General features: G+C 55.6%; 1 protein-coding gene across 1 annotated transcript in view; it reads right to left on the bottom strand.

Annotated features, from left to right (window-relative positions):
- Col7a1 (collagen type VII alpha 1 chain) overlaps window positions 1-19884 on the bottom strand; it is a 33022-nt gene extending 13138 nt beyond the window's left edge. Inside the window, exons 1-75 of the mRNA XM_036194247.1 lie at window positions 19797-19884; window positions 19123-19303; window positions 18381-18540; window positions 18201-18294; window positions 17948-18109; window positions 17661-17824; window positions 17452-17581; window positions 17232-17348; window positions 17004-17150; window positions 16801-16917; window positions 16576-16725; window positions 16374-16502; window positions 15477-15620; window positions 15264-15389; window positions 15022-15165; window positions 14306-14425; window positions 14030-14173; window positions 13580-13705; window positions 13341-13487; window positions 13008-13130; window positions 12545-12691; window positions 11820-11954; window positions 11591-11737; window positions 11375-11511; window positions 10969-11095; window positions 10737-10883; window positions 10479-10651; window positions 10349-10384; window positions 10238-10264; window positions 10106-10150; window positions 9973-10035; window positions 9421-9492; window positions 9295-9330; window positions 9118-9153; window positions 8881-8952; window positions 8707-8784; window positions 8298-8324; window positions 8163-8216; window positions 8012-8074; window positions 7879-7938; window positions 7748-7783; window positions 7525-7569; window positions 7419-7454; window positions 7062-7106; window positions 6940-6975; window positions 6788-6820; window positions 6392-6424; window positions 6170-6223; window positions 6038-6097; window positions 5909-5944; window positions 5724-5804; window positions 5589-5624; window positions 5338-5382; window positions 5049-5120; window positions 4784-4828; window positions 4525-4551; window positions 4308-4337; window positions 4130-4201; window positions 4020-4055; window positions 3910-3945; window positions 3740-3820; window positions 3491-3526; window positions 3071-3133; window positions 2950-2994; window positions 1854-1889; window positions 1748-1783; window positions 1556-1642; window positions 1433-1468; window positions 1305-1340; window positions 1155-1202; window positions 833-868; window positions 584-706; window positions 305-505; window positions 177-212; window positions 40-93 (exon numbers count right to left, since the gene is read on the bottom strand). Of these exons, the coding sequence (XP_036050140.1) occupies window positions 40-93; window positions 177-212; window positions 305-505; window positions 584-706; window positions 833-868; window positions 1155-1202; window positions 1305-1340; window positions 1433-1468; window positions 1556-1642; window positions 1748-1783; window positions 1854-1889; window positions 2950-2994; window positions 3071-3133; window positions 3491-3526; window positions 3740-3820; window positions 3910-3945; window positions 4020-4055; window positions 4130-4201; window positions 4308-4337; window positions 4525-4551; window positions 4784-4828; window positions 5049-5120; window positions 5338-5382; window positions 5589-5624; window positions 5724-5804; window positions 5909-5944; window positions 6038-6097; window positions 6170-6223; window positions 6392-6424; window positions 6788-6820; window positions 6940-6975; window positions 7062-7106; window positions 7419-7454; window positions 7525-7569; window positions 7748-7783; window positions 7879-7938; window positions 8012-8074; window positions 8163-8216; window positions 8298-8324; window positions 8707-8784; window positions 8881-8952; window positions 9118-9153; window positions 9295-9330; window positions 9421-9492; window positions 9973-10035; window positions 10106-10150; window positions 10238-10264; window positions 10349-10384; window positions 10479-10651; window positions 10737-10883; window positions 10969-11095; window positions 11375-11511; window positions 11591-11737; window positions 11820-11954; window positions 12545-12691; window positions 13008-13130; window positions 13341-13487; window positions 13580-13705; window positions 14030-14173; window positions 14306-14425; window positions 15022-15165; window positions 15264-15389; window positions 15477-15620; window positions 16374-16502; window positions 16576-16725; window positions 16801-16917; window positions 17004-17150; window positions 17232-17348; window positions 17452-17581; window positions 17661-17824; window positions 17948-18109; window positions 18201-18294; window positions 18381-18540; window positions 19123-19303; window positions 19797-19884 (6243 nt within the window). The remainder of the gene's footprint in view (window positions 1-39; window positions 94-176; window positions 213-304; window positions 506-583; window positions 707-832; window positions 869-1154; window positions 1203-1304; window positions 1341-1432; window positions 1469-1555; window positions 1643-1747; window positions 1784-1853; window positions 1890-2949; window positions 2995-3070; window positions 3134-3490; window positions 3527-3739; window positions 3821-3909; window positions 3946-4019; window positions 4056-4129; window positions 4202-4307; window positions 4338-4524; window positions 4552-4783; window positions 4829-5048; window positions 5121-5337; window positions 5383-5588; window positions 5625-5723; window positions 5805-5908; window positions 5945-6037; window positions 6098-6169; window positions 6224-6391; window positions 6425-6787; window positions 6821-6939; window positions 6976-7061; window positions 7107-7418; window positions 7455-7524; window positions 7570-7747; window positions 7784-7878; window positions 7939-8011; window positions 8075-8162; window positions 8217-8297; window positions 8325-8706; window positions 8785-8880; window positions 8953-9117; window positions 9154-9294; window positions 9331-9420; window positions 9493-9972; window positions 10036-10105; window positions 10151-10237; window positions 10265-10348; window positions 10385-10478; window positions 10652-10736; window positions 10884-10968; window positions 11096-11374; window positions 11512-11590; window positions 11738-11819; window positions 11955-12544; window positions 12692-13007; window positions 13131-13340; window positions 13488-13579; window positions 13706-14029; window positions 14174-14305; window positions 14426-15021; window positions 15166-15263; window positions 15390-15476; window positions 15621-16373; window positions 16503-16575; window positions 16726-16800; window positions 16918-17003; window positions 17151-17231; window positions 17349-17451; window positions 17582-17660; window positions 17825-17947; window positions 18110-18200; window positions 18295-18380; window positions 18541-19122; window positions 19304-19796) is intronic.
- Between the last annotated feature and the right edge of the window lie 432 nt (window positions 19885-20316).

Here is a 20316-nt window from a genome sequence, read left to right as displayed (position 1 = left end):
CAGGGTAGCATCATCACCACCACAAGGCTGGGTGATCACCTTGGGGCCAGGGGGGCCAGGTGGTCCAGGGAGGCCAGGAAGGCCATCTCTGCCCTGCAGAAGAAAAGAAAATAGGAGGTTGTGCCGGCCAGCTCAGGGTCCAGAAAGGCCCGCTTCAGGATGCCCCCGGCAAGCACCTGTTCTCCACGGTCTCCTTTCTCTCCGCGTTCGCCCTGGATACAAAGAGCAGGGTGAGGCCAACATCAGTGGAGAGGCCAGTTTCTCTAACCATTCCCCTGGCCCTCCTCGTCAGCCCTAAGCTCACCCTCTCTCCTGGCCTTCCTGCCTCCCCAGCACCACCAGCCCGGCCTGGGAGTCCAGGAATGCCAGGCTTTCCAGGTTCCCCAGCAAGGCCAGGTGGTCCAGGTGGGCCCCTCTCCCCGAGAGCCAAACCAGGAGGCCCCTGCGGGCCAGGGTCTCCACGATCTCCCTTCAGTCCACGTTCTCCGGGAAAGCCAATGGAGCCCTGTGGGAGGAGACGGATGGACGCTGTGGCTGTGAGAACATGCCTTCCACAAAGCATACCCTCTGAGCAGCTACTTACCTCCTTGCCCGGAGGGCCTCGCTCACCAGGGTCCCCCTTGGGGCCAGGTCTCCGCTCAGGCACAGGCAGGAAGCTGCCAGAACTCTCATCCCAGGTGCCCACAATGTCCCGCAAGGCAGACACCTGAGGAACAGGGAAGGCACAGAGGGGCAGGGCCTGTGGCTGCCACAGCTCATCCACAGGCCCCTGTGGCCTCTGCTTGTCTCACAGGGCCCCACTTGACCCCGCCTCCATTCCTAAACAACCTACCTTGATGCCAACTGTTTCCAGCAACCTCTCTGCATTCTGGAGACACAAAGATGGTCAACAACTGTGCAAGAGAAGGCCCCGCCTCCTGCCCTACATTGTCACCTAAGAAAGTCTCTACCCCTCTTGCCCTCTGTGGAGGTCAGGTGTGAGGCCACTGGAAGCCTATCTTTGGCATTTCTCCACCACCGATGCTTCCTTGAATGGAAGCTACAGGAGCCCCAGAGGGCAAGGGCAGAACCCAGAGCCCCCCAGCAATGCGAAAGCACGAGAGAAGTGGCTGCTAAGGTATGCAGACAAGGGTCAAGGGCCAGCTCTGGCTCACCGGCAAGCTCCCAGGTTCTCCACGGAGGCCACGTTCTCCAGGAAGGCCCTAGGGAGAAGAAATTGGTGACTGGAACCCAGCCTGTGGGGTGTGTGTACATCTAGGGGAGGGCACAGCTACATGCGCAGATGACAAAGGTTGGAGCCTCACCTGTTCCCCTTTGGATCCAGTCTCTCCACGGTCACCCTGGAACAAAAAGAATGGTCAAGGGGGGACATGGCTCCTAATCCTGCGTGCCCCTTATCACAGTCTTTACTCAATGTAATACACATACTCACTTTGGGACCCACACTTCCTGGGACACCAGGGAAACCCTGAAATATTATTGAACATAAAGGAGTCACATTGGAGCCCAGGAAACAATGGGCTATTTATCCCAAGCCCTAAAATTACACACTCACCTGGCCAGGAGGACCGACCTGACCCGGAGGACCCTGGAGTCCAGGATTACCAGGAGCTCCACGTTCACCCTTGGGACCATCAGGACCCTGTGGAGCATACGGTCAGCATCAAGGGCCCCAGGGAAGAGTAGAACCATATCTCTTACAGGGTCGTGATCAGGAATCACAGAATATAAAAACCCAAGCACTCACTTCTTTTCCAGGGGCACCAGAATCTCCCTTTTCCCCCTAAGGAAGACAGGGGTTTTTAGACATGGTCCAATCTGAGGCCACAGCATCCTCCAAGGGAGGGGCTTACCTTCCTTCCATCCTCTCCAGGGTCTCCAGGCTCTCCCTGTGGGCAGAATATTCCATAAGCCTAAATGGTCTGGCTTTGAGACTGTCTGTATAGATTTCAGATGACTGTAAATGAATCTTCATGGCTATGTTTCTTTGTTTTTCAAGACAGGGTTTCTCTGTGTAGCCCTGGCTGTCCTAGAACTTGCTCTGTAGACCAGGCTGGCCTCAAACTCACAGAGATCCACCTGTCCCTGCCTCCCCAGTGCTGGAATTAAAGGTGTGTACCACCACTTCCTGGTGGCTCTGTGCATCTTAAAATGACTGTGTCCTTCCCAGCAAACTGCTGCGTGTCCATGGGTATGCCTATGTGTCTGCATTCACGTATACACTCTTCCTTTAGCTCTCTGTATGTAACTCCACATCCATGCAGACATAGTAAGTGTCCTTGTTTTATGAGTACACATATCCACATGTGTCCTAGCAGGTATATAGAGGGCTTTGTATGTCCTAAAAGGTGACTGTCTGCATATCATGGCCTGTATCTGAGCATACGTACACTTAGCTCCCTACTTCCTTAGAAGCTATATGTTTTGGCTGTGTCTGCAAGTCTTACATGTATTTCAATATATATGGTCAGATGTATGTTGATGACCGTTGCTATAAACACGTTGCCAGCATGTCCTCAGACGTGTCATGGCATAGCTATAGGACTTTGTCTCACTGCACCTTTGTCTAAGTGGAATGTCAAATGTTAACATGTCTCCACATGCCTGTTGCTCTCAACCTGCTTTCGTGACTCTGACTGGACAAGTGGCTGTGCCTTATCTTGTCATGCACTAGCCCTTCTGAGCTGACACACACACACACACACACACACACACACACACACACACATACACACACACACACACACACGCCTGACTCACGTGTCTGCAAGGCTGCCACATGTACGCCAGGACACACTTCAGATGCATGGTCAGATTGGGATTATGTTTGGTGCTGGTGTGTGTCTACATATATCAGTACATGCTTCATGTATTGTCTGCGTGTCTGGGCTACATGAATACGCTGGCCTTTCTTAGCAGGTTTGGCAACACTGTCTTAGACACACTCACGTTTTTCCCATTTAGGCCGGGTTTGCCGTCCTCGCCTGCCTTTCCCTGTGGGAACAGAGTGTTGGTCAGATATCGGGGCTCAGGTGACAGGAGGAAAAGCAAACGTGAAGCCTGGACTCACCGGTACTCCAGGAGTGCCAGGGGGGCCAGGAGGGCCATGTTCTCCTCGAAGGCCTGGAAGCCCCTAGAAAAAATTCATTGCTAGGAATGAGAGGGTCTCTGAGATATCACTCGGGACATGGCACCCCATGGTCTAGGGGAGGGCCCCCATGTAGAGATTCAGAAGTCTTATGGAAATCCCTTGAGGCCCAGATCCCATAAGTTAAGGGGATTCCAGCTTGATTCCTAATGAAGAATCCGCAACCTTCAGGTCCTGTTAAAATGTGTAAGGCAGAGGTCAGCAAGGGGACTCTAGTGACCTGCTGCCTAGGGACTGAGACCTCCTAACAAAGACCCAGTAGGACCAACTGGCCCCATTTTCATTAGGAATTTCTGCTAGATCTCCAAGCCACCCTCCATCCTGACATCTCCCCTAACTTACATCTCTCCCAGGGTCCCCAGCTTTGCCTGAAGCACCCTAAGAAGAGATTCAAAGTTAGGCACATGGATGAGAATCCCTGCCCACTGGCAGGACAATAGTTCCTGTGAACCCAAAGCCTCTTAATGTTGATATGCCCCACACTGGAAAGCTCTGAGAGGAAATACAGAAAACACAGCTGGTGCCAGAGTTCAAGGCCAAGACCAACCAAATGAAGTGAAGGGGTGCAGGAATGGGACCACTAGTACTCACATGTGGCCCTGGGGGGCCAGGTGCACCTGGTTTCCCATCCACCCCACTCCGGCCATCCAGCCCTGAGGGCCCCCGATCACCCTGAAGAAAACAGAGCGGCAGGAAGCCTTGAAGACCAGGGTGGGTCTGGGAGGCAGCTATAGGTCTGGAAAGTGGTTATATCGTCTCACCTTGTCCCCTGCAGGGCCTCGAACACCTGGGTCTCCCTGGAGGGAACAAGGCCGGATAAGAGGTGATGCTGAGATGGTGATGCAGGTTAGGGGACAAGGCACGTACTCACCTGTGGGCCGGGGGGTCCCCGAAGCCCATCAATGCCCTGAGGACAAAGGAAAGAATAATCAGAGTGAGATTATCTAGGACTGCAGCCCCCACAAGGCCCGTCACACTTACCCTCTCTCCAGAGGCTCCAGGGGGGCCAGGGTCACCCTTGGGTCCTCGAGGACCTTCCTGCCCAGGCTCTCCCTGTGGCAGAGAGAGGCTTGCACTTAAGCGCACTTGAGCCCTGTTCCCAAGGGCCAGCAGCCCATTCCCAGACTTGCAGCTTCACTTTACCCACAGACTCCGGTACCTTGTCTCCGGGTCCAGTTCCCGCATCCACCTGCAGGGGATGGACGGTTAGAACACTTTAAGAGGAGATCTGAGGCTGGAGGGGAAATGGGGACAGCGAGGGGCCATGGAGATCAACAGAGGTGTCAGGGACTGTGAGGGGAGTGGATGGGTGAGGGGCTACAAGAATCAGCAGGGGCAGGGAAAGGACAGGGGACACGGCCTAGCTCAACACCTACCAGCCGTCCAGGGGGACCCGGGGGGCCCTGGGAAAAGAGATTACAAGTGTCAATAGGAGTCGTGAGGTTACCCAGACATCAAAGTTCATAGTTGCCCCAGGTTCAACTCTGACCCCCAATTCACTAAAGTACCCCAATGCCCTAGAGGGCAGCTAGGTCTGAAGTGGCCATCACTGCTTCCCCCTGATAACTTCCAGTCCCCTTGCATGGACAATGGCCACATGGCAGCCCACACGAGCCCAGGACTAGGACCACTCACCGGCTCCCCACGGTCACCCTTGGGTCCAGATGGTCCAGGGCTGCCCTGCAGAAGGCCAGGAAGTCAGTCACTCGGGGCAGACAGCAATTGGGGGGAAATTTAGAAGTACCATGAGGGCTCATGCGGTTCTGCAGGCCTTTGGGAAGTTCTCCCAAGAGACAAAGGAGGTGAGGACTGTGGAGGTGAGCACTGGAAGGTTGGGGTGGGAACCGATGGATGGGTTGAGACTGAGGTCAAGGGTGAGGGGCTAGAGGCTGCGACTCACGTTCCGTCCATCTTCTCCAGGGTCTCCCTGATTGCCTTTCTCACCCACAGGTCCCCGGACCCCAGGTGCCCCCTGAGAAGAGCAGCTGGTTTGAGGTGGCCTCTTCTGGGGTTTTCCCATAAGCTGCACTGCCTATGTTCCCCATCACCGCAAAGCCCATGACAGAGTTCGCCGTCACCCCACGCCTCCCTGTGGATTCTGCTCTCTCATCTCATCCCTCCCAGAACCCCCTCCATGTCTAAGCTTCTCCCTCCCTCTTGCTTTGACCCCGCATTTCTCCAACACTCACCCGAAGGCCACGCTCGCCTGCTTTTCCAGGCAAACCTGGGTCGCCCTGGCGATGGAGAGAAAAGTCACTGTACAGGTGGGTGAGGGTCTAATTGACTTAGTAAGCATGGGCAGAGATGGCTTGGGCACTGACTGGACAGGAACCATGGGATGGACAAAATGATCTGCTAGGGACCCAAGGCCCTTGTCCACAGTTCAAGGGTCATAACTGAAGGGTAAAGGGTGAAAAGCCACAGGAGGGACGCGCCTCACCGGGGGACCTTCGTCGCCTTTCTCTCCAGCTTCACCCTGTGAGATGAGAGTCAGTCTTGGTACCAGGACCCCAGTGGCCCACGCAAACACCCATACTCCCTCTTCCCTACAACTCCCGCAGCTCCAGCCTCTCACATCTCTTCCTCTGGGGCCAAGAGGTCCTGGGGGGCCAGGTCGCCCAGGATCTCCCTTCTCTCCAGCAGGCCCTGAGTCACCCTGTCAGGAAGACAAGAAAGAGGTGATGAAGAACTCAGACAACAGGCAGCCTTTGAGGAGGGAACTCCAAAAACCCTGGGGTCATCCAAGGTTGCAGCACTTACTGTGGGTCCTGCTCTGCCAGTGAGGCCTACGGGACCCTGAGAGAGCAGGGAGGGTAACAGGGCTTAGCCAGATTTCGAGGTACCATTTCCTCCACCCTCTGTTACACCCCCATCCCCACATTTATTCACCCGGTCTCCAGGGTCTCCTTTGGGGCCAGGGTCTCCAGGAAGACCCAACCCTGGTGGGCCCTGTAGATGGAATGATCAGAATTCAGATGTGTATAACCTCCAGTGCCTGCCCCCCCCATTCCCCTCACTCACTTGCTCCCCTCTGATTCCAGCAGCTCCTCTGGGCCCAGGGAGCCCAGCATCTCCCTAAAGGTGACAAAGAGTATCAGTGTTCCCACACTGAAGAGTACCAGGCTCCAGGTATTCCCACAACCCAGCACTTTATGCTGCAAGTCTTGTGATCTCCAGGTGGGACCCAAGACAGACCCTGTGACCGTGACCTTGACCTCGCCCTTTAACAACCACCAGACATACCTTTTCTCCTTTGACTCCAGCACCACCAGGACCCTGAAAACAAACAGGACAGGCACAGCTCAGCCTTGTCTAGGGATCTTAGGGTCTGTCTGCATGGGGACCGAGACCTATGGAGCTAATGTCACAGAGCTCAGTCTCTGCCTGTAGGTCAAAGGCCCACTGACAAGAACAAGGTAAGGGCTACACGGTGGACTGACACCATGTTCATGACTGCACAGTGGTCACAGGGTCACAGGGGCACAGCTAGAGGGCTGAAGGCAGATCACAGCATAAGGGGATCACACAGCTGAGTCTTCCCAGCTTGAGACTGTGAGTCACAGCCCTGAGCAGCAGTCACTGTGTTACTACTGCTCCAGGACTATGCTGGCCTCAGGACCCCATCTGTCCCTCACTCACCACTGCAGGATCCCCAGGGCGACCAGGCTCTCCCTACAGAGAGAGGACAGGGACAGAGAGAGGTCAAAGGGTCACCTAGGAACCCAAAGTCCAAGTGTCCCATCTGCCACATCCCTGCTGCCAGGAAGTGTGACATCCAGCCCACAAGCTACCTTTTCTCCTCTGCGGCCAGCGGGTCCTGGTGGCCCCTGTACATGGAGAAATTGTAAGTCCAAACGGGGAGAGGGACACAGGAAAGCCCCGTTCCTGACCCCAACCACAGTCACAGACTCACCTCAGGACCTTCCACTCCAGGATGTCCAGCAACCCCGGGGAGCCCCTGGGGAAGAGGAACAGAGGTGCTGCTCCAGGTGGTTGGGGGCAGGTTAGAAAGGGATCACAGGGGACTGGGATTGGGATGGGCAAGAGTAGAACTTGGCAAAAGACAGAGATCAGTGCAGCGAAAGTCAAGGGCAGTTTACCCAAGTCAGAAAATTGAAAGCTGGATGGGTCCCTGAGGCTGAGGGCTAGAGCCTGCATCTCTAAGGACTAGGTGTCATGGGCTGATGGATAGAGCGGATCAAGAGCAAGAAATCAGAACTAGGAAAGAGTCTACAAGTCAGCTGGCACTGACAGAGGTCAAAGGGCTTACCTGGGATCCCACTGGACCAGGTGGTCCGCGTTCACCCTGACAGAACAGAAGAGGTCAGAGCTGAAAATGGACCCAGATCCTCCCAAGCTCCCCAGGTTGCACATACCTTTTCTCCAGGCTCACCCGGAGTTCCTGTCTGTCCCCGGTCACCCTAAGGAGAGAGAAGAGTGTATTGATCTCCAACTACTAAAACCACAGCCTTTGAGCTCTCCAGGTTCATTTCTCCTAACCCTCCTGCCTCTGTAACACTGTGTGTGTGTGTGGGGGGGGGTGTCCCAGACTATAACACATTACATCTGAACCCACTCCCTGCCACAGCTGGTACTTACTTTGGGCCCAGAAATTCCAGGAGCTCCCCGTAGGCCCTGAAAAGGGTGATGGGGGAGTTCCGGGGCTTAGGTTAGAGCATGAGGATGAAATGGGAATTGATGGTTGAAGGCAGAGACGGGAGCTGACTCACCGGTTCACCTGGGGCCCCAGGTTGTCCTGGAAGGCCTGGGGCTCCATCCTCACAGTCACCCTGAAGGAGAAATAAATGACCGGAAGCCCAGGAGAGGCCCTGCCTATGGGCCACCAAGAGGTCAGCCTCCTACCTTCTCTCCTTTCTCTCCAGTTTGGCCAGCTGGGCCTTGGGGTCCAGGGCTTCCAGGAAGACCCTACAGGGAAGCAAACAAACACATAAGCCCAAAACTAGGAAGCCCAGCATTCAGCCACTGCCCCAGCAGAACCCCAAGGCCTCCTCACTGGAAGTCCAGGCTCGCCTTGTCCAACGCCACCAAAACCTGATCCTGGGGGACCCTGAGGAAGGACAGTGGGTCAAGGGATGGCCGTGAGACTCAGACTCCAAGCCATCCCCAGGACACCTGGCCCCTCACTTACCCGTTCCCCACGATCACCCTTGTCACCCTGGAAGACAAACATGACCCCATGACTATAGACCACACCCTTCCTCCCCAAGACACAGGAGAGTTATTGGGTCAAATTTGATTATAAAAATAATGGGGGCTGGGTGCCTTTAATCCCAGCACTTGGGAGGCAGAGGCTCTCTGTGCTTTTGAGATCCTGGCACTATGTGCCAGCCTCGTCTACATAGTGAATTCCAGGCCAGCCAAGGCTACACAGAGAGACCCTGTCTCAAAACCTCCCACCCCCCAAAAAAAGAAGAATGGGGAACTGAGAAGTGAGAGTTAAAGGTCAGAAGTGGTGAGGGTTGTATGGGCTCCAGTGGGGTCACCAAGTCTCTGGATCACATGGCGTTCATAAGACTATTTGGGGATCATGCTGTCACCTTCACTGATGTTCCAGGAAGCCCTGGGGCACCACGGGGTCCTGGTTCCCCCAAAGGGCCACGAGGTCCAGCAGGGCCCTGATAGAGGAGACAATATATAATACCTCATTGCCACCTCCCATCTGGTCTTCTCCCACTCCCATATCTCTTGCAGTCACATATCTTGGGACTTACCGAAGGTCCAGGGTCTCCTTTCTTTCCAGGAAGCCCTGGCTCTTTACCTCCAAAGACTTTCCCAGGTTCCCCCTGTGTGGAGCAGGGAGCAGTTCTCAGGGTAGGGGAAGTAGAAGAACCCCCAGAGGTGTCCCAGATCTTTCTTAGTATGCTTCAGGCCTCTTTCAGGGCCCGGCCTGGGGTACCCCTGCTCCTCCATGAAACACCCTGGCCCCTCTCCCTCTCCCTTCCACTTACCGGCTCCCCCTTTGGGCCTCGAGGGCCTCGCTCTCCCTGAGGACAAAGCAGAGGAGAGGGAGAACTTAGATCAGATGAGTCTCAGGGTGGTCCTCACAAGCCACGGCTGATGGCAGCCTCAAGCTCTCCACCCTTTAGAAAGAACCCTACAAGGCCCTAGAAAAGCAGAGAACTTACCGGTTCCCCACGAGGACCAGGCCACCCCGGGGAGCCCTGGAAATGGAAGTCAAAGACAGAACAGTCAAAACCATAGCGTCCATTCAAGGAATCCCCCTGTGACCAGCCAGGGCAAGACTGACTTACCTTAGTGCCAGGAGACCCAGGAACACCAGCAAGGCCAGGACTGCCTGGAGGCCCTTCTGGGCCAGGAAAGCCCTAGAAAGGCCAAGAGGTCAGAGCAGGGAAAGGTCCTCCTGCAGTATCCTGGTTTACATCAAGAGCCCTATTCTATCAACCATGGCTCCAACCCTCAGGCTCCCAAGTGGTACCAGACGTGAGCAGAGGGGCGGAGAGGGGCGTTACCAAACTGAGTGGAACCTAATCCCAGGCAGTAGAGGCGGAGGCCTAGCCTCCCAGGGGATCTCAAAGCACCCTTACTCTCTCCACTCCAGAACCTCCGCCTAACTGGGCTGTTTATAATCTTCACTCAGGCTTCGAAGAACATTCTGTGGGTATTTATTTATTTCCTGTACAGTCTAGGTTAGCCTCCAAGTCGTGGCTCCTCCTGCCTCTGGGAGCAAAGTGTGCATGCCCAGCTCACCCTGTGGCTCTGACTCTGCTTCTTCCTCTTTCTCTACCCACTCTGAGGACACTAGCAGGAGCACCCTGCAGGCAGTCGATGACCTCCACACTCACCCTCTCGCCTTTTGCCTGGGTACTTCCAGGGGGGCCCTGAGGGCCAGGAGCACCGGTCCTGCCCTGAGTGAGGAGAGCAGGTTAGGAGGCCATAATCCAGTCAGGGTAGGGGCAGGTGTGGAGAGACACTCACCGGGAGACCAGGGGGACCAGGAGGTCCAGCTTGTCCTTGAGGTCCCTAAAAGGGGTGGCCAGTGAGTCCTGTGCTGTCAACCAACTCTGCCCCACTGACTCCCAGTCTGTTTACCTCCACAGGGTCGCTTACCGTCACTCCAGGCTCCCCCTTCTGACCCTAGGCAAAGACATGTGGCGTGGGGGTAAGAATACCCAGCCTTAGATGTGGCCTTTGCCCACTCATGCAGCCCTGGCCACTCACCTTTGGACAGTGCACAGCACAGGGCTCCGGTTGTGGCTGTGGAGAAAGAGGCTCTTTGAGCCCAGGAAGCTCTCCTAAGAGAACCCCTAGGCCCCTGTCCACCATCAGTCTTCAGGGGCCTTGTCCAAACCTGTGTGGTCACAGCTGCCTGACACAGGGCTACTGCCAGATCACTGGTTGCTCGGTCCAAGCTTGGGCCATTATCCACGGCAAAGAAGTTCCGGACGGGGTCCATGCCTGGTGCCACGCGCCGCAGCTGCTCTGGGTCAGCTCCCGCCAAGCCCAGTATCATCACCTTGATCCCTGAGAAGAGATCCAGCAACCTACATGAGTCTCACTGGGACCACCCATACTCCCAAGACCCCATTCCATCAGCCCTACAGCTCACCAGAAGCCTGAACCTCACGAATGGGGCTAAATATGTCCCCTCTCAGTGGCTCGTCCACTAATAGGACCATCATCCCTGGCACTTGATGACGGCGACCAGGAGCGTTGGGTGCCAAGAGGTGGCTGTGAGCTGTGATCACAGCTGTGCCTGGGAAGAAGGGTGCATCAGAACCCTGAGACACTGAGCTCCTGATGGGGAAGCCCCAGGAGTCCACGCCATTTGCAGCACTTACCCAGGTTGTTTCCACTTGGGTCCACGTATGGGATGTCCCGGATCTTTTGCAAGATGATGCCAAGATCGTGGGAACTGTTCAGTGGGAACAATGGGGAGGGCCGGTGACTGTAGGTCAGCAGGCCAACCTGGGTGGAAGCAGACATAGGGTATGGAGGGAATGAAAGAGCAAGACAGGGGGGTTCTCAGAGTCTGGAGAAAAAGACACGGGAGGTCTAGCCAATCCAGAACTGCTAATGAGGGGGTCCATAATGATGGTAAGATAGGGAGTCACCCAGCAGGTGAGGTGATCTGGAGCCTGGAGGAGAGCCTGAACCCCCAGAGGGATGGAGAGTTGTTGACTGGTGAGGCACCTGCAAAGGGGAGGGATGGGGACGGGTGGAGTCTGGCTGTCTCTAGGGTCAAACCTGAACAGCGTGTGGACCAAGGGGCCCGAGTGCAGACACCAGCCTCTCCAGGACCCTCCTTACAGCCTCTGCATTGTGAGCATTGTCTCGAGTGGTATGCAACAGGAACACCACATCCATCTGGCCATGGGGACACACTGCACAAAAGAACTGAGTGACTAGCACCATTAGCCATGACATGATCCCCTCAGGCTTCTCCCACTGTTCCTTCCATACCTGGCTTTTGTGTGACAGAGACCTCAGGACCTCGTACACCCCTCTGGATAGGTGCCAGAGAGAAGACATAAGAAATACCAGGTTCTAACCCTGTCACCCTGTGGGAGCTTGAGGTCCCTGGCACCGTCTGTGGAGCCCCAGGCACTTCTGTAGAGGCAAATTTGGTTGAACAGGAGCTTCTCTATGGTGGCCCAGTTACCACCCACCCCAACTCTGGCCTTGCCCTCACCCTGGCCAGTTCCTCCGAGTGGCCTCCAGGACAAGATGTAGCTGGAGGCCTCAGGCACTGGGGTCCAGGCCAAGGTCACTGAATCAATAGAGGTGTCCACCACACGTAGTTCAGTGCTCAGGACACGAGAGGGCTCTGAAAGGGGAATCAGAGACAGAAGGATCAGAGGTTGGATGAAAAGAGCAAGAGAGAGCAATGAGATCCTGGAGCTGGCTCACTTTAGTGAAGCATTATGGGAGATCATGCTGGAATCTCTCCCAGGGCCTTAGGGGAGGGGCTACAGGAGTCCAGAGTACAGGAAATTAGGAAAAATCATCAATGAGGGTGGAGGAGGCCTGCTCCCACCTTTAAAGGGTTCCTATGAGGGAGAGAGAAGACTAAGAAACTTTTAGATAGAAAGACAGCGTAGATGAGACAGACAGAAGCACAGGACAGCTTAGGGAGGACCCGGATCAAAATCCACCGGCCCCTTCTGTCTCTTCAAGGGGCTTTTTATAACAAGGCCAAGGGACAGGGCAAAAGACCTCCCTCTGCAAGATCCAAGCATACTGCACAGTCAAGTGCAGACCCTTCCAAACACCTGGTAACCACATTGGTGGTCCAATCATCCCCTTCTGCAGCCCTGCTGGGTAAAGCAAGTTCAGATCTCACTAGGAAACCTCTGTGGGTCTCCGCATGAGGGGAAGTGCACACGAGAGGTCAGTGAGAGTTCTGGGAAGGCTCACCAGTGTATGCAGACACCTTCCTAGGGGGTCCTTCTCCAGTCTGCCCCAGGACACTCAGCCATACATGGTACAGTGTTGCTGGCTCCAGTCCATCCAGGTTGTAGCTGTTAGACTCAGGTCTCAAGATTAGGGACTGTTCCTGGCCACCTAAGACAAGTGTGGGAGTAAAGACCAGGAATATGAAGAGGATGGAGTTTAACAGTGATAGATGCACCAACCACACCGACCATTGCTACTCAGTTTCACCCTTCTGATGGACCTTCCTGACTCACCTTTATCCTGTCCTCTTCATTGACCCTACCAGATGCATCCCCTGAAGACTGATTAGCCCCACCCACCTTGTTGACTAAGCCCCTTGCTGGTCCTGCAGACCTGCCCCCTGCTCCTTCCACCAACATTGACTGCCAATGGTCCTCTCCCTTTACTGGTCCCAATCTACTGGTCCCACTAGGACACCCCTCACCCTCAGGTTGCCAGTGCAGATGGTAGCCCTGTGCTCCGGGTACCCGCTCCCAGCGCAGCCTCAAGGAGTGCTCTCCACGCCGCACTACTTGAAGGGTCTCCAGAGATGTTGGAGCCTCAGGCGCTTAAGGAAAAGCACAACGGTCAGGGAAGCTTTGCCCCATAGGCCGCACCCATCCCAACTACTACATCCCCCCCCCCCCAAGACTTTACCCACACAGGTTCACTATAAATCCTTGATCCCGTCTCCAATCCCAGCCCAAAGTCCAGCCTCATAAGCCCCATCCCTTGGACACAAGTCCCGATCCGAGACTCCAGCCCCAAATCCTCCTACGTGTGGTGATGACAATGGAAACCGGTGCGCCCTCTCGGTCCCCAACAAGTGCTGTTACTCTCACTGAGTAGCTGACTCCACCTTCGAGACCTCGTATCTCTGCAGAGTCCTCATTTCCTGGGAGTATCTGGTGCCTTGTAGGGCCACCTGGCCAGGCCAGTGAAGAGTAAGGGTTAGGGAGATAACCAGAGAGGGCAGTTATAGCCAGGAAGGACAAGGATGGGGCCATGGAGCCATACCTTCACTCCGTCCCCACGCCAGTCTATAGGCTGTGGCTCCAGGGACTCCGACCCAAGTGACCCGTAGGACATCACTGGAGGCGTTAAGGATTTGCAGTTTTGACACACTGCCCACAGGCTCGGGGGCTAGGGACAAAGGCAGGGTAAAAGTCAGGGGCCATTGGTAGCTAGCAGGGACAGCAGTGGAAAGGCAGAGGTGGGTAATGGAGGCTAGGCGAGGGTAGTGCAGCCAGGTCAGTGGAGGGAAGTTTAAGAGTGAAGAGGTCAGTGTTTCAAAGCGTGGCATGGCCGAGGTCACCACCACGGGCAGACACTCAGTCGCAATGAGTGGTTCAGCAAGGAAAGGAAAGTCACTGAGCAGTAATGGAATGGGCAGTTAGAGAAGTCAGAAATACATAGCAGGGTGGGTCAGCCACTGAGGTGTGAGAACAGCTGGCCAGGTCCACTTACCAGTCCTCACAACCACAGAGGCAGGGGCTCCATCCACACCAGCTACATGGGTTCTCACACGCACGGTATACTCTGTGTCTGGCTCCAGCCCATCGATTTCAGCCACTGTGGCTTCCCCAGAAACCAGCTGAGATTTCTCTGGACCTGGGATCGAGGACAGAGGCAACGTTAGGACTTGCCAGGCCACCAGTGCTCCACTTGGACCCCAAAAGAATCTCCATCTTCCATTCTACTCAGAACTGCCTCTCAGGCCCTCCTTAAATCCCTGCGTCCTACCATGGCCTGAGTGCCAGGAAACCCTGTATCCTGTGGCGCCAGGAACCCCGGTCCAGGCAATGCTGATAGACGAGCTGCCAGCCTGAGTCACGTGGACTCTCCTCACCGGGCCCAGTGGGTCTGGAGAGGGAGACAGTGGGAGTCTGGTAAAGTAGGCAGGAGGTCTGATGGGAGGAGAGGGGGGCGCTATCTGGTGATGGGAGGAGAGGGGGGCGCTATCTGGTGATGGGAGAAGAGGGGGGCGCTATCTGGTGATGGGAAAACTGTAAGTGTTTAAAGAGGCAAGAATCTCACAAAGGAAGCAGTGAAGGTTATGACAAAAGGTACCTAGGAAGGCTGAGCTGGCAGGCAGCAGCCATCTGAAAGATTAGGAGTCAGGGAGGGCAAAGGACGGAGTGAAGTCTAAGGAGAGTTGGGTCCAGGAAAAGAGGAGGGGGAAGGAAGGAAGAAGAAGAGGAGGAAGAGGGAGAGAAGGAGGCGAGAGAGAGGAGGAAGAGGTGGGTTCTGAGGGATGAGAAGCAGGAATAGGAACAAAGACAGGGGTTGCTGGGGATGAGATACAGGTGAACATGAAGGAGAAGGATCGAGTCGGCACGGGGATGGAATGGCATCTACCCTTGGGGTAGAAGTGGTGGAAATGTGGGCAGTAAAAAGGGCTATAGAAGTCTGAAGAGGCCCTGGAGGCAAAGAACCACAGGACTGGGTCAGGCTCTGACCAGTTCGAGCCACGATGACCACAGGGGGACCCTCTTCTCTCCCTCGAAGTGCTGACACAGCCACGTGATAGGAAGTTCCAGGCTGCAGCCCCAGGATGTCTGTGGCAGTAGATTCTGGGGTCACTGTCTGGCTGGACTCTGGACCTAGGATCAGAGAGAAATGATGACCTGGTTTCTGGCTGTCTTCTTAGTCCTCCATACTCCGATCACTTCTCTCAGCTAGCCACACGCTGTACACTGACCACTGTCTGTCCTCCAGCTAATCCGAAATCCACTGGCTCCAGGTACCGGTCCCCAGGCCACTCTAATTCTTGTTGTATCTGATGCCACAACCCGCAGTCCTGGAACGGTAACTTGGGTTTCTGGATCTGGGGATTAAAGACAAGGGTTAAAGGTCAAGATGGGGCTAGGAGCAAGCCAATCACCATTCCCTATAAGTCTCCCAAGGTGCTCACCTCTGCGGATGGTTAGGATGCTGGCATCCCCCTCATGAGTGCCCACTCGAGCAGACACCCGTACTGTGTAGCTAATCCCAGCTCGAACATCATCTAAGTCAAAGGCTGTCTGACTCCCAGGAAGCAACAGGGTCCGCTCAACCCCTGAGAGAAGGCAGATCGGGCAGGCAGGGGTCAGTACCACACAGGAATATAGAACAGCAGTCAGTGGTGGGCAAGGATGTAAGACAGAGTCTCGTGGGAGATGGGAAATTGGACGGTAAGGGGCAGTGAGCGACGAAAACAGAAGGATGAAAGGAAGGGGGTAGAGGGACCAGTCATGGAGGCAACACAGGATAACTGGAGTCACCAGTGTGTGGGGTCAGGGAACAGAGACATGGGATATAGTGTGAGGAGAGTCGGAGACAGAGGGACAAGTTGACAAGCCACTGATAGACGTTGACATGCGATGACAGAGGTAAGTGCTGGATAAGGTCATGACATGAGAGGTTAGTACTAGAGGACTCTTAGTGGGGAGGCAGTGGGAATGCCAGGGATTTTGGGGGGACATGGAAGTCTGAAGACACTCTAGGCAAAGAACCGAGACTGAGACAGATTCTGTCCAGCTGGAGCCACAGCTGGCTTGACCACAGGGGGGCCCCCTTCTCCCCCTTGAGAAGGACAGCAGAAGGGAGGGTCACAGAGCCATGGCAGAGGTGTGGGTGGAGTGGAGATAGACAGCTGAAGAGACAGGCTGGGGCAGAGGGGAGGAGAGGCAGATCCTGAGGCAGTTCTAGGGTTGACAGTTCTCAGGATGTAGATGGGCAAAGAGACGGAGGGGTCTGTAGGAACCCAGTAGGAGGAGCTGCAGGCTGGGACTTTGGTCTGAGGGGACATTTCTGGCTGCTTCGGCCTTACCCTGGGCGCTACGCACAGTGACGCGGTACTCAGTGGCACTGAGGACGGGGTTCCAAGACACTCGCACACGCTGCCCAGGCAGTTCTATGGCTTGTAAATTCATCACCTCACTGCCCGGCCGCTCTGGCCCTGTGCGAGAGGAGACTGTAAGGCTGACTGGAGTCTAGACTTTCCCAGTCACTTAGACCTACAGAGTCCTTACCAGTAGGAACCACGGTCGCAGGAGTGGCCACCTCCCGGCCCTCCAACAGAGTATAGAGCGTGAGGCGATACGCAGTGCCTGGCTGCAACCCATCCAACTGGTGGCGGGTCACATCAGAGGGCAGCACCACTTTCTGTGGTGGCTCCAAGCCTGCAAGATGGCAGGGTCAGGTTAGCTGAAGCCCAGCCCCAAGCCCTGCCCGCCCAGCTCTGCACTTGCACTGACCACTCTCACGACGCCACTCCAGCCGGTAGCCACGGGCCTCAGGCACCAAGTTCCAGGAAAGGAGGATGGATGTGGGGCTCAAGATGACAGGGTGTAGGGACTGCTCAACCGAGGAATCTGCTCAGGGCACGTGGGTATCAATGGCCTCTGCACCCTGCCCCGCCTGCCCAGCCCAGCCTGAAGAAAGGACCCAGACTTCTCACCAGTATGGGCAGTCAGAGAAGTGGAAGGCCCCACGTTGTGGCCAAATAGGGCGCTCACAGTCACCTCGTAGTCTGTGCCAGGCTCCAAGTGATACAAAAACACTGACCCTTGTCCAGGGCTCATGTCCTGCTGCTGTATCACCCCACCTGTATTGGGGCCACAGGGGGTTCAGTGGGCATCACAGATGCAGGCCTCTATAAGTTTTTCAGACCACACCTCTCACTTACCATTGAGGTCCCGCCATGCTACCCGGTAACCAGTGGCACCTGGCACTCTCCTCCAGGCCACCAGGAGGCTGTGGGATGTGATGTTCTGGATGCTCAGCTCCAACCCTTCCTCGGCAGCTGGGGAAGGCCCCACTAGGGATTAGTAAAGCCAAAAGTAGGAAGGGGCTTGGGGGCCTGGGTGCTTAGGAGAAGAGGGTCAGAGGTTGACAGAATTGCTCACTGGTCCGAGCTGTCCCACTCACGGCCTCCCCGATGCTGTTGGCGTAGAGGGCAACCACAGTCACTTGGTATTCAGTTTGTGGCCGGAGACCTTGTAGTCGCATGCTGGTCTCACCAGCAGGGACATTCACCTGCCCAGGGCCAGAGAGATCATCTCATATTGTCTGGTCAAGTCCCTAGCGGCCACCAGTCTTTGCTGACAATCCTTACCTCCTGTCGTTCACTTGGCAATGGCTGTCCCAGCCCTGTCAGAGGGGTGTACTGAATCTTGTAGCCAGTCACAGGGCCACTAGCTGCTGTCCACTGGACTCGCAAGGACTGACTACTTGGCTCAGACAGCACCAGGTCCCGGGGCCCAGATGAAGTGTCATCAGCTGTGAATGGGGTCAGGTCATCAGGAAAGAGGCTCGGGGGTGAGGGGTACATAGTCAGCACTCCTAGGCTGGGGTTAGGATAGGGACCCTGGGCCAGGGTACCCAGAATGGGCAGGAACTTACGAGGCAGAGTCACAGGCACACCACCAGCAGTTGTACACACCCTCCGGGAAATGAGGGGCAATAGTGTCCTCAAGATGCTGAAGTCATTGACAAAGAAGAAGAAGTCATTGGTTGGCTGTGAAGCAACCCGCTTCAGCTCCTCGGGGTCAGCATTCTTGATTCCTGAAGAGATGCCCAAATAGGGCTCAGTTACTTACACATTCTCTGAATGGACCCCACTCCAACTGACCTCTCGCCTCAGCTTGGTTCTCACCCACAGCAAACAGCTTGACTCCCTGCCCCTTCAGTTTTTGGGCAGCTCTGTCCACTAAGTCTTGGGACTTCCCATCTGTGATCAGGATGCAGACCTGGGATAGATACCAAGACCAGTCAGGGATGCTTTGGACTTTTATTTTGGGGTCACATTTGGAGGCATGGTAAGTTTAGGGAACACCTTGGGGATGCCAGGGCGTGTTAGATGGGGCAAGAAGATGTGGTCAGAAACATGTTGGAGAGCGGCCCCTGTACGGGTGTTACCACCCTTGTAGCTGAGTTCACGGATGGCACGGATGGTGTCACTTCCAGAGCCAAGTGCATCCAGACCAAATTCTGTTCTGAGGGGAAAAAAATGGGGTAGCAAAAGAGAAGGATCATGATTTCTTCAAGCCCTGGCCTCTGGGATGAGACTTCTTGAAAGTGCCCTTGGTTCTGAGATCCCAGCCCTCTACCACAGAAGCGTCTACATTAGCAGATCCCTCAGTATAGCAGTGTTGCTGAACCTCAGCAGACCTTGATTGAACTCTTGAGGTTCCCAGCCTAGAGGGGACAGGATATCTGGTTAGATAATCACAAGAAAAAGGTCCCAGTTGTAGGACAGTGGACACTAGCCAGACAGAAAGCCTTTCTGGTGAGCAGAGAGCTGAAGGGGTCAGAAAGCCCCAACATGGAGACTCTGTCCTGGATTCCCCATCTCTATCCAGACCAGAAAAGAGTCATCCTGCCCACCCCCCCCCCGCCCCTCCAGGAAACTGCTTGGAAGTGTTTTAGGACAGGAATACTCTTCCCAGTTATCCCTACCTGCAGAGGAGGTCTTGGCTAGGGCATTTCTGGGCTCCCCGAAGCCTGTTTCTAGACTCTCTCCTATCTGAGGAAGGGGTCTTGGAACCCACGGTCCTGGCCCCAAGCCGGGTACTCACTGTGGGTCATCACTGTACTGCACCGCGGCAAATCGGACGCCCTGCGCACTGGCTACCCCTGAGAAAGGCTGAACCAACCCCTCCAGGAATCCTCGCACTTCGCGGAAGTTGCTGCGGCCAATGGATGAAGAGCCATCGAGTAAGAACACGATGTCAGCGGCGTAAAGGCGTGTGCAGGTCACTGAAGCAGGGAGGAGAGATCGTGACCTCTCCTAGAATCCAGCCACCCTCCTTAGGCACTGAAGTCCCTTGGGACTCGGGGACTGGATGGACAACAGGCCTCATCTGCCTATGCAAACAGCCCAGGTAGGCGGGTGCCTGCTAGCCTTGGAGGAAGCCGCAGTGGGGCTCAGAGGAGAGCTTCTCAGGGAGGGCTGAAGCACGGTGGAGGAGAAGTTGCAAGCAGGGGTGTAGCTCTGGGGCTGAAGTCAGCTTCGGAGGGACTGTTGCCCGGTGGCAAAGGGCAGGGGATTCAGCATGCATCTAGGGAGCTAGAATTCGGGTGCCAACGGGCTAGGAGGCAATTTGGGGAGCCCAGAGTGGAATTCGGGGAGCCTGGGAAGAGTTAGAGGCATCCATGAAGAGTTTGGAGGAATCCTCGATGGGAAAGTGTCAGGGATAAAGTATGAGTGGATGCATGGGTGACAGGGTACAGAGCCCCGGAAGGTGCCCACCTCTATCTCTGGTCTGGGCCCACACTCCGGGCGCCCCCACCAGGATCTCGGCAGCGCAGAGCGCAGCGACCAGGAGCCGCAGCCTCATCCTGGGTGACAGAAACCGTCAGGCAGGAACCTCACCTCTGTTCCTTGTCTCCTGAGCCTTTGCCGGGTGGAAACTCAGTGTCCTCCCCCCTCCCGCCCCCCAAGACCTAATCTTGCCTGCCCTTCAGCCTGCTCCCGCCGCAGCCAGTCCCAATCCCGCCGGCAAAGAGGAGAAAAGTCCCCGATCCCAGGAGGCGGAGCAGCAGGCGGGAACCAGGCGGCCCGCCCTCACTCCCCTCCCCAGAGGTCGCTTCCCCCACCCCACTTCTACCGGATTTAAGATATGACGCACTTAGTGCAAGGCCCTCTCCCATGGCTTCTGGGAATCATCCAGGTTTTTTGACAGACGCTGTGAGAGCACCCCAGTCTCACTTAGGGTTATAGGTCTTGGCTGCTTTTTAGTCAGAGTGACCAATGAAGTTATTGCTGCTCT

The sequence above is a fragment of the Onychomys torridus genome, chromosome 7 (genome assembly GCF_903995425.1).
Source record: "Onychomys torridus chromosome 7, mOncTor1.1, whole genome shotgun sequence".
NCBI lineage: Eukaryota > Metazoa > Chordata > Mammalia > Rodentia > Cricetidae > Onychomys > Onychomys torridus.
This window is presented reverse-complemented; position numbering and strand designations above follow the sequence as displayed.